This window comes from Ursus maritimus, unplaced genomic scaffold, assembly GCF_017311325.1.
Source record: "Ursus maritimus isolate PB19 unplaced genomic scaffold, ASM1731132v1 scaffold_5, whole genome shotgun sequence".
NCBI classification, from domain to species: domain Eukaryota; kingdom Metazoa; phylum Chordata; class Mammalia; order Carnivora; family Ursidae; genus Ursus; species Ursus maritimus.
In genome coordinates this window covers 52,996,030-53,006,927 of record NW_024426663.1, presented here as the reverse complement: position 1 = coordinate 53,006,927, position 10,898 = coordinate 52,996,030, and the positions used below count along the sequence as shown (strand labels likewise).

Below are 10,898 nucleotides of genomic sequence, written 5' to 3'. Positions count from 1 at the left end.
AATTCTTCTGAACGTTGCAGAATGTGCACCGGGAACATGCATGAGATTTAGGTAAATTTTCCATCATTGGAAACTACACCATCAGTTCAATTTCCATTCTCACGGTGAAGTGCGATACAATAGTGGGATAAGTAATTTGCTCATTCGTGGGAAAAAATCGCTGGCTGAAGAATAATCCAAGGTAAGTTTAACTATCACAGAAAGGAGTGGTAGTAATCAGCACTAGTTTGGGACCTCCTAGGTCCACATGGTGACAACCAGTGAAAACCCTGGAGATGCAGGCCGCTAGGCAGCCTGGTTGTCAGAAGTCTCTGCTGAAGATGTAGTCTTAGTAAATCATTAAGAAATGGCTCGCGGAATTCTCCAGGCTCACTAAATCCTCCAACCACTGAAAAGTACTCACCAAACATTTTTTTTTTTAAAGATTTTATTTATTTATTTGACAGAGAGAGAGAGACAGCCAGAGAGAGAGGGAACACAAGCAGGGGGAGTGGGAGAGGAAGAAGCAGGCTCACAGCGGAGGAGCCTGATGTGGGGCTCGATCCCATAACGCCAGGATCACGCCCTGAGCCGAAGGCAGACGCTTAACCGCTGTGCCACCCAGGCGCCCCGTCACCAAACATTTTAATTACTGCTGATATCTGTACATTATAAATATGCACTGCGCGAAAAATAGCAGGCAATTTTAGGGCTCTGTGGCAAAAACTCAGGAAATTCACAGCAGAAATACTTTCAGAAATCTTTTTCCCTGTGAAGGGTGTTGGATGACACTCCGCCTGTTGGATGACAATTCCATAGAATTGGTCATGTTGACGCTTGCCTGCTCATCCTGAAAAACCTCCAGAAACAGACTTCACCTCTTTAACAATCATCGTCTGAACACCCTGGCCTAAAACGAAAATGCCTTGATCTTTCCTTCCAGAATTTTTTTTCCATTGAATGTTAAAAATATTCCCTACTCTGCCAATCTAATGCAGGACAAAGAGAAGAGAGAGAGATGCATGCAACATCACTTTATCTTCAGTGACATTAAGTTCTTGGAAGCTGAAAATAAGACATTAGGTAGATACAGCTATGATTCTTGGTATTCTTGCTTTTGGGCTCTGGATAAAAAGTAGAGGAAGATATCGCTTTTCTGAATAGCATAGTTGCTGTTTTATGGTTCTACTTTAGTGGTATTTTCTTTTCTTCTGAAGCATAGCTAATGTTAATTCAGAGTCAACAAGTACTGATAACTTAGCTGTTTTTATCTTTTTATTTACTTCACAGAGGTCTGGGTTTAGAAGCCAGTAGCCTCTTTATTAAGTACAGAAAAAGCATGCATTGTTTTCTCCTCAGGCCTAATTTCCTTTGATCTTTCACAAAGAGAAGTTATCCCTAAAACTTTGTGTAGACTATCCTAGGAGGTGTCCGAATGCTTGACAAGGAAACTCATCCCAATCTATCCATAAAATGATAATCTTCAAGAGGGAAGTCTTTCCAGTGGAGGCCAGCCTATGTATTTTGTCATTTTTTGCTTTTCTTGATATTTCATAGGTGATGGCCCATAAATTGTGATAGCCTACTTTTCAGCCAGACTGCTGTACAGCTCCTAAATTCAAATAACTATTTGATTACTATTATGTAGTTTTTACTTCTTGTTTGAAATAAAGTCATTTTATTTTGATGACATTGGTGAGACAAAGTCAAATACAGGGAAAAAAGTAGATAGAAATAAATGTCTCTTTCATTATTTAAGGTGTAATCCACTGAGTTGCTGTGTAGCTTATTTATTACTATGCTAATTTGTATTTGTTCATTTTTGCTGTTTTCTTATGAATATGTAGCAATTAATGTCTCAGCATCTCCAATACATTAAAAGGAAATGCCATTTAATATGGAGTGGCAAAACAAACTCATCTTTCTTCTCTTTGCATCAATGTTTAATATTCTCCGATATAGTTTAGAATAATCAAAGGCAGAGGATACAAAAGCATGACATACCTAAAATGAGATCTAATTGTTGATTTTTAATGTATACATAATAGTTGCGGAGAAAATAAAATACACATTATTCAATACACTGGATAATAAGCATATTACATAAATACAAAATAGTTGGTATTTCCATTTGCCTTTCTAATTTTTTTTCTACTTTCCAGAGAATTTGAAAAACTAAGAGAGGCCTGATAATGACACTGAAGGCTTAGATGGTAGAGCAACCCGACTGCAAATATAGTACTGTGTGCTCCATATTACACTACCCTGACTTTGAAAGTTGTATTGGAAGCCTGAGACTATGGTGGTATAAATAATAGAAAGAAATATTAGTGTAATAAAACTTTGATCATGCAAAGCCATATTTGCTAAGGAGTTAGAAGAAGGAATAATGGAATACTTAAAGCCTAACCTAAGGCAAACTTACTCTATTTTACTTAACATATACCATTGAGGAAACTGGACTCCTGCAGAATTCTGTTCCAAAGGCACTGTAGAGTAGTTCCTTCATTGCTAATTTCACAGATATTTTGTGCCTGAGAGTGGGAAAGCTATTGGTGGTAGTTGCTGCCTAGGGGGGCATGGATATGAGGGGGTAAATAATATTTCTAAAGATAAAAGACAGCATTTTCAAACTACAGACTCAGGATTTGCTACTAAGTAGAAATTAGGGGGCACCTGGGTGGCTCAGTTGGTTAGGCGTTCAACTCTTGGTTTTGGCTCAGGTCATGATCTCAGCGTCGTGAGATTGAGCCTGGCATTTTGCTCCACACTGGGCATAAAGCCTGCTTAAGATTCTCTCTCTCCCTCTGCCCCTCTCTGCTCTCCAAGTAAATAGATAAATAGAAATTGGATCCAGAGTTGGTGGACAAACTGAGGCATAGATGCTGGATTTTTAGTGGCTAAAGTAAAATCCTTTGCATTTTTCCAAGTTGAGTTGAGATTCATGGATATAAATAATTATTCACCGGCGTGTTCTTTGACTTGGGAATGCTGCCAAAAATCCAATAGAGCGTTCCTGTAGCAAAGTCCATAAAGATGGCGGGACTTGGATGTAAATAGTAGCATTCATAAGTATACCTTGAATCCCAATTCCCATGTCTACTCTTGACAACTGCCACGACAATGGTGGCAAGAAATATCCAGAACTGGAATGGCATATTTCTCAGTGGAAAGAAATAGGTTGAGTTTAATTTAACAATAACAATATTGGATGGTCACTACTGTTGGCCAGATCCAGGTCTGCACTGGTCTTCACCAGGAAAGTTGTTGGTTGTCAGTTATTTTCTCAGGTTTCTTTCCCCCTGACACATTCTTTGCCCTCCCTACATCTGTAGATTTCTTCATTATTTGTATTCTGTGTTGTATTTAGTAGTTAAAAAACACTTAGGCACATTTTCTCTTTAAAAAGAAATTTCAGGGTGAGGGGTTGAGTGAAACAGATGAAGGGAATGAAGTACAAACTTCCAGTTATAAAATAAATAAGTCATGGAGATGTAAAGTACAGCATAGGGAATATATAGGCAGTAATACTGTAATAACTTTGTATGGTGATAGATGGTAAGTACACTTATCGTGGTGACTGTTTTGTAATGTGTATAAATGTTGAGTCACTATGTTGTATCCCTGAAACTAATATCATATGTCAAATATATGTCAAGTAAGAAATAAATTAATTTTAAAAAGAAAGAAAGAGACAAACCAAGAGACTTAACTATAGAGAACAAAATGATGGTTACCAGAAAGGAGGTGAGTGGGGGGATGGGTGAAGTAGGTGGAGAATAAGGAGGGCATTTGTACTGATGAGCACTGGGTGATACATGGAAGTGTTAAATTACTATATTGTACACCTGAAACTAATATAACACTGTATGTTAACTATACTGGAATTAAAATAAAATGAAATAAAAAAACAAATAAAATGAATTTTTAATTGTGCTTTTAGTACAAATGCAATCATCTACCAGACTACCAAAACCTGATACAAGTTTTAGCCTATTTTAATAGAGACAATCCAATATATACTCAAGGCAGGCTAGAACCCATGGCGATGTGTGGTCAAGATTTTTTTCAGGGGAACAGTTTGTACTAATAGACTATAATGATTCTCATGAAACAAAAAATGCCAAAATTCTTATGCAAGTGTCCTTTTTCAAGCCATTAGTTGCATATTCGTTCTGCGGAAAGCAAGTGGCATCTTCATTTTCCTTGCCTGAGTCACCTTTATTTTGAAATCCTGCTTGCCTGAGCTTTGTGAAATAAATATCTTGATAGATTATGAAAAAACTTAGTTGTTTGTATCCTTAATAGAGTCAAAAGCAAATTGTTTGAGTGTTACCACAGGCCCACAATTTCCACTGTAAGATAAGTGCCAGAACACTCCCTATGAAATGAATTTAAAATGTTTGATTATAATATTAATATAAACATAATCATGAAAAGATAAAAATAATATCAAAATACAAGTAGGCATTTATTTTCTAAATGTTAAGAAAAGGAATCTGTGATTGCCCAGTATTTTTTTTACCTAATTACAGAAAATAAATGAGGGCTTAAAAAAGTGTTATGCCGTTATTACATTTAATAAATCATCTATTCCAGTTTTCTGGAAATACAGGGGATAGAGGAACAGGTTAAATGACACCACAAGGAAACAATCAGACAAATTCAGAATGTATAACATCCTACAAGACAACAGGTCTGGATACTTTAAAGAATTCAATAAAAGACAGGAGACTGTTCTAGAATAAATCGATTCAACACCTAATACAATCATGAAACTTGGTTAAAAAACAAATTTTCCAAGACATTATTTATAACAAGTGGTTAAAAGGTGCATTTGTAAAAGGAACTCAGGAGTGCATATGAATTCTTACCAAATTTAAGAAAATTGAGGAATAATGGAAATATAATGAGATTTTAGGTACCATTATGGAATCATTATTAATTTTGTTAAGTGTGCTAGTAGGATCATGATTATATAGGACAATGTCCTTATACTTAGGTGATGCCTGCTGAAATATTTAGAGGTGAAGTGTTATGATATCTTCAAGTCACTTTCAAATGGGTCAGCAAAAAAAGGGATACTTGTGTGTAGAATAAAAAATATATAGATAGAACAAATATGGTAAAAATTAAGCTTTGAATTTGGATGGAGTGTAGAATTATGTTTGTATAATTCTTTTAACTTTTCTATATATTTAAAACATTTCTCAATACAAATATTTATTTTCTCAGAGTGAGAGAGAGCACATGAGTGGGGGAGAGGGGCAAAGGGAGAGGAAAAGAGAGAAACTTAAGCAGGTTCCACATCCAGCATGGAGCCTCACATGGGTTTCAGTCTCACAACCCTGAGATCATGACCTGAACCCAAATCAAAAGTCAGACACTTAACCAACTGAGCCACTCAGGTGCCCCCAAATATTTAATTAATAGACTTAAAATTTTAGACCAGTTTTAGATTTTATAGAAAATTTAGCAAATAGTACAAAGATTTCCCATATACCCACTTTCTCTCACTCATAGTGTTCCCTAGTATAAACATCTTGCATTAATGTGGTACATTTATTATAATTAATGAACCAATATCGGTCCATTATTATTAACTGGAGTCTGTAGTTTATGTTAGGGTTCATTCTTTGTGTTTTTTTATGGGTTTTGACAAATGCATAATGTCATGTATCCACCATTACATTATCATAAAGAAAAGTTTCAGTACCTCCCATATCTCCTGTGTTTTACCTGTTAATTCACCTCCTCCTTCCATCTGACAACTACTAATCTTCTTAACCTGTCTTTACGTTTGCCTTTTCCAGAATGCTATGTAGTTGAAAGTAATAGAGTATGTGCCTTTTCAGACTGGTTTCTTTCACTAAGCAATATGCATTTAAATTTCCCCCATGTCTTTTTCTGGGTTGATAACTGACTTCTTTTTATCAAGTATTTTATTTTATTTTTTTTAAAGATTTTATTTATTTATTCGACAGAGATAGAGACAGCCAGCGAGAGAGGGAACACAAGCAGGGGGAGTGGGAGAGGAAGAAGCAGGCTCCTAGTGGAGGAGCCTGATGTGGGGCTCGATCCCATAACGCCGGGATCACGCCCTGAGCCGAAGGCAGACGCTTAACCGCTGTGCCACCCAGGCGCCCCAAGTATTTTATTTTTTAAAAAGATTTTATTTATTTGACAGAGAGAGAGAGAGAGAGAGACAGAGCGGATGCATGCACAAGCAGGGGGAGCGGCAGACAGAGGGAGAGGGAGAGGCAGGTTCCCTGGCCTAGCAGGGAGTCCATCACGGGGAGGTGACTCAATCCCAGGATTCTGGGTTTATGAGCTGAACCAAAGGCAGGTGCTTAACTGACTGAGCCACCCAGGCGCCCCTTATCAAATATTTTAAAAACAAAAAGATAGAAACTTTAAACACCCAACAACAAATTGCAACATGTATATCTTGTTTGGCACCCGATTTAACAAATTATCTCTAAAAAGACATTTAAAAAAGATAACTGGGTAAATTCAATACTTACTGAATATTTGATATTATGAAATTATTAGCGTTGCTAGATGTGATAACTGATTTGAGGTTATACAAAAAATGCCCTTATCAGTTAGAAAAGAAAATAAAAACGTTGATACATTCCCATGAAGAAAATTTCCAGCTACTTTTGGAGATTTTCATGTGGCCCAAATGTGTCAAATTTCAGGGAAATGTGAAGTGAGAGTGGTGCAGGAGAGATAATATAAGAACAATATTTCACAGTCCATGAGAATGTTGTTACTTGAATAGTGTGATTTCCCTGAGTTTGTATAGTTTTTGGTTTCTCTTGAATGTGAGGATGGTAACCTAATCACCACCTCTAACTAAAAACTGGGAACTGCCTACTCAAAGCCTTCTTTCATCCTGAGCCTGAAGTTACTCCCTTCCAGTTTCTGAAGTCGATGTTTTCCAATTTAAAACGAGCCCCTTCGATCTGTGAGAAAGCTGGAATGGAAATTTGTCAATGCTTGCCATGGTCCTTATGAATGCAATGAAAATAAGTCTTTGGAAATGCAGATAAGACGTTGAGACACTAGGTGAAAATATTCCACTTAGATTGCCATCGGTCTGAAAAGAAAGGAATAGGATGTAATGTTTGGATAAAATAAACACTCGGAAAGGACGCAGGGTGGCGCTGCAGCATTAAAAGTAGAACGAAGAAAGCTACCAGCGGGCGCTCCTTAAGCCAGATGCTCTGCTAAAGAAGCAAGCAGGAAGGGGAGGCTTTCTAAGGTGTTTGCTCCGGGAAATCAGGACCTTGGGCGTCTCCACTTACCCAGTACCTGCGAGACACTAGATGATAAGAGTCCGCCACAACACGAGCTGAAACTGGGTCACGTTTGCTGGGATACGGGAAAGCGATGGAGGCCGGAGAGGGAAAAGAACGCTTTCTGAAACAAAGGCAAGTCTTGATATTCTTTGTTTTGCTGGGCATGGCTCAGGCTGCTACCGAGCCTAGGCACTATTCAGTGGCTGAGGAAATGGAGAGTGGCTCCTTTGTGGCCAATTTGTTAAAAGATCTGGGGCTGGAAGTAGATGAGCTAGCTGCCCGGGGGGCTCGGGTCATTTCCAAAGGGAAAAAAACGCGTCTGCATTTTGATAGGCAGACAGGGGATTTGTTGTTAAATGAGAAACTGGATCGGGAGGAGCTGTGCGGCCTTGCCGAGCCATGCGTGCTACCTTTCCAGGTGTTATTGGAAAATCCCTTGCAGTTTTTTCAGGCCGAGCTACGGATTAGAGATATAAATGATCATTCCCCGGTTTTCCTAGATAAAGAAATAATTTTGAAAATTTCAGAAAGTATCACTCCTGGAACTACATTCCTAATAGAACGCGCCCAGGACTTAGATGTAGGAAGCAACAGTCTCCAAAGTTACACAGTCAGCCCCAATTCCCATTTCCGTCTTACATTACAAGACAGTCCTGACGGCATATTACCACAGCTGGTGCTGGACAAAGCACTGGATCGAGAAGAACAGGCTGAGATCAGGTTAACTCTCACAGCGCTCGATGGCGGGACTCCACCCAGGACTGGCACTGCCTTGGTTCGCATTGAAGTCTTAGACGTCAATGATAACGCGCCCGAGTTTGCAAAGCGGTTTTATGAGGTTCAAGTTCTGGAAAACAGTCCCATTGGATTCCTGGTTGCCACAGTCTCTGCTAGCGATTTGGACATTGGAACCTATGGAGAAATATCTTATGTATTTTCCCAAGCCTCTGAAGATATTCGCAAAACTTTTCAAATAAATGCAAAGTCAGGAAAACTTTTTTTAACACAGAAACTGGATTTCGAATCCACTCAGACTTATACATTAAATATTCAGGCGAAGGACGGTGGAGGCCTTTCTGGAAGTTGCGTGGTGTTTGTCCAAGTGATGGATTTGAATGACAACCCTCCGGAACTGATTATGTCAACATTTATCGATCATATCCCAGAAAACTTGCAGGAGACCATAATTGCTGTATTCAGGGTTTCGGATCCTGACTCGGGAGACAATGGAAGAATGGTTTGCTCCATTCAAGATGATCTTCCTTTCTTCCTTAAACCTTCTGTTGAGAATTTTTACACCCTCGTGACAAACACAGCTTTGGACCGAGAGACAAGAGCCCAGTACAACATCACCATCACCGTCACCGACCTGGGGACCCCCAGGCTGAAAACCCAGCACAACTTAACGGTGACGGTGTCCGACGTCAACGACAACGCCCCCGCCTTCAGCCAAAGCTCCTACACCCTGCGGGTCCGCGAGAACAACAGCCCCGCCCTGCACATCGGCAGCGTGAGCGCCACCGACAGAGACGCGGGCGCCAACGCCCAGGTCACCTACTCGCTGCTACTGCCGCCCCACGACCCGCACCTGCCCCTGGTCTCGCTGGTGTCCATCAACGCGGACAACGGGCAGCTGTTCGCGCTCAGGGCGCTGGATTACGAGGCGCTGCAGGCGTTCGAGTTCGGCGTGCGCGCGGCCGACCGCGGCTCGCCCGCGCTCAGCAGCCAGGCGCTGGTGCGCGTGCTGGTGGTGGACGCCAACGACAACGCGCCCTTCGTGCTGTACCCGCTGCAGAACGGCTCGGCGCCCTGCACCGAGCTGGTGCCCAGGGCGGCCGAGGCGGGCTACCTGGTGACCAAGGTGGTGGCGGTGGACGGCGACTCGGGCCAGAACGCCTGGCTGTCGTACCAGCTGCTCAAGGCCACGGAGCCCGGGCTGTTCGGCGTGTGGGCGCACAACGGCGAGGTGCGCACGGCCCGGCTGCTGAGCGAGCGCGACGCCGTCAAGCACAGGCTGCTGGTGCTGGTCAAGGACAATGGCGAGCCGCCGCTGTCGGCCAGCGTCACGCTGCACGTGCTGCTGGTGGACGGCTTCTCGCAGCCCTACCTGCCGCTGCCGGACGTGGCGGCGGCCGAGGCCCGGGCCGACCCGCTCACCGTCTACTTGGTCATCGCCTTGGCGTCGGTGTCGTCGCTCTTCCTGGTGTCGGTGCTGGTGTTCGTGGCGGTGCGGCTGTGCAGGCGGAGCCGGGCGGCGTCGGGGGGCGGCTGCTCGGTGCCCGAGGGCCCGTTTGCGGGCCACCTGGTGGACGTCAGCGGCACGGGGACCCTGTCCCACAGCTACCAGTATGAGGTGTGTCTGAGGGGAGGCTCAGGGACCGGCGAGTTCAAGTTCCTCAAGCCCATTATCCCCAGTTTCCTTGGTCTGGGTGAGGAGAGGATTAGTGAAGGAAACCCCAATTTCAGGGATAACTTTGAATTCAATTAAGTATTAATACGGGTCTACTGAGCCTAGTCTCAGTTAATTTGTGGAAAGTCCTTTCTTACTGCCTTGGTCATTGGGGTTCTATTTGGTAAGTAGCTATCCTATTCCAATTTAGTGCATGTTACTGGTGTTTCTAAAGGTGTTCATTTGTGGTATAAGGAATGCAAATTTCCTTTGTTTTCTTTTTGTCGATTAGTCTCAGTGTAACTTAATTCAACTTAAAGTGTGAAAGTAAATTTTGTATTTTCGGAAGTCTTTAATTTTTAAGTTAGACCACCTTTTTCCAAACTCATCTTGCACAGTTCCTAGGTAATTTTGCAGAACTTAAAATTTAAAACATCTTTTTAAATGTTTGCAATCGCTACACAAGCTTATTCTTTTTCCAACCCAGAATATTTGTGTTTGTATGTTCTTTTAGACTAGTATAACTTCTATTCTGTTTGCTCATGTTGACTAAAACCATTAATATATGCGTATTCATCAATAACAAAGCAACATCTCACATTTTTCTAAATATGTACTTCCTTAAAGAGTCCATAAGTGAAGATTATGATTCCTTAGAGATTGTGACAACCTTGACTGCTGGATTCTACAAACCATTCACATCAAAAGTGCTCAGTCAACTACTAATATTCTCAAATGTAGTTAAATAAATAGCATGTGTCCAGTTGTTTTTAAAGCCATGTAGTTCCTCATGCTTTCTATTAAAAAAATTTTTCTTTAAACATCTGCTCATTTCAATTCCCCTTTAAAAGTTACCAGTTTTAGCAAATTACAACCCATCTGTTAACTTTGAGCACATCCTTAAAATCCAAGAGATATGAGGAAATAAATCTAAGTCTTTGTTCTTGACCAAATTTTAGAAACTTCAAATATTAGTTTGGCATTGCATTTTTCAAAAATTTTGGAGCATTTATGATTCCTTTGGAAATAAGCCCGTGACTACTTCTATTTTTCCCTTTTCGGTTTCCTATGGTTTTCAAAGCTTTTTTTCTTTTTAGGTTCTTGAATATGTTTCTCAATAGCTCCCCATTTATTGTATGATTAGCACAGTAACTGGAGGATTATAGGTTCTTAATAAAAGTTTTGAATAAATGATTGAAAGAAAGTGTCTTTATTTCACCCTGTGA

At 40.8% G+C, this 10,898-nt stretch overlaps 1 protein-coding gene across 1 annotated transcript; it reads left to right on the top strand.

Moving 5' to 3' along the window:
• The first annotated feature begins 7,374 nt into the window (after positions 1-7,374).
• Positions 7,375-10,898, top strand: LOC103663739 (protocadherin beta-2). The gene has a single exon (XM_008691496.2). The coding sequence runs from the start codon at positions 7,375-7,377 to the stop codon at positions 9,769-9,771; it is 2,397 nt and encodes a 798-aa protein (XP_008689718.1). The 3' UTR covers positions 9,772-10,898.

Coding starts and splice junctions, on each gene's coding strand:
- LOC103663739 (XM_008691496.2), top strand. CDS start 7,375: ATGGAGGCCGGAGAGGGAAAAGAACGCTTTCTGAAACAAAGGCAAGTC.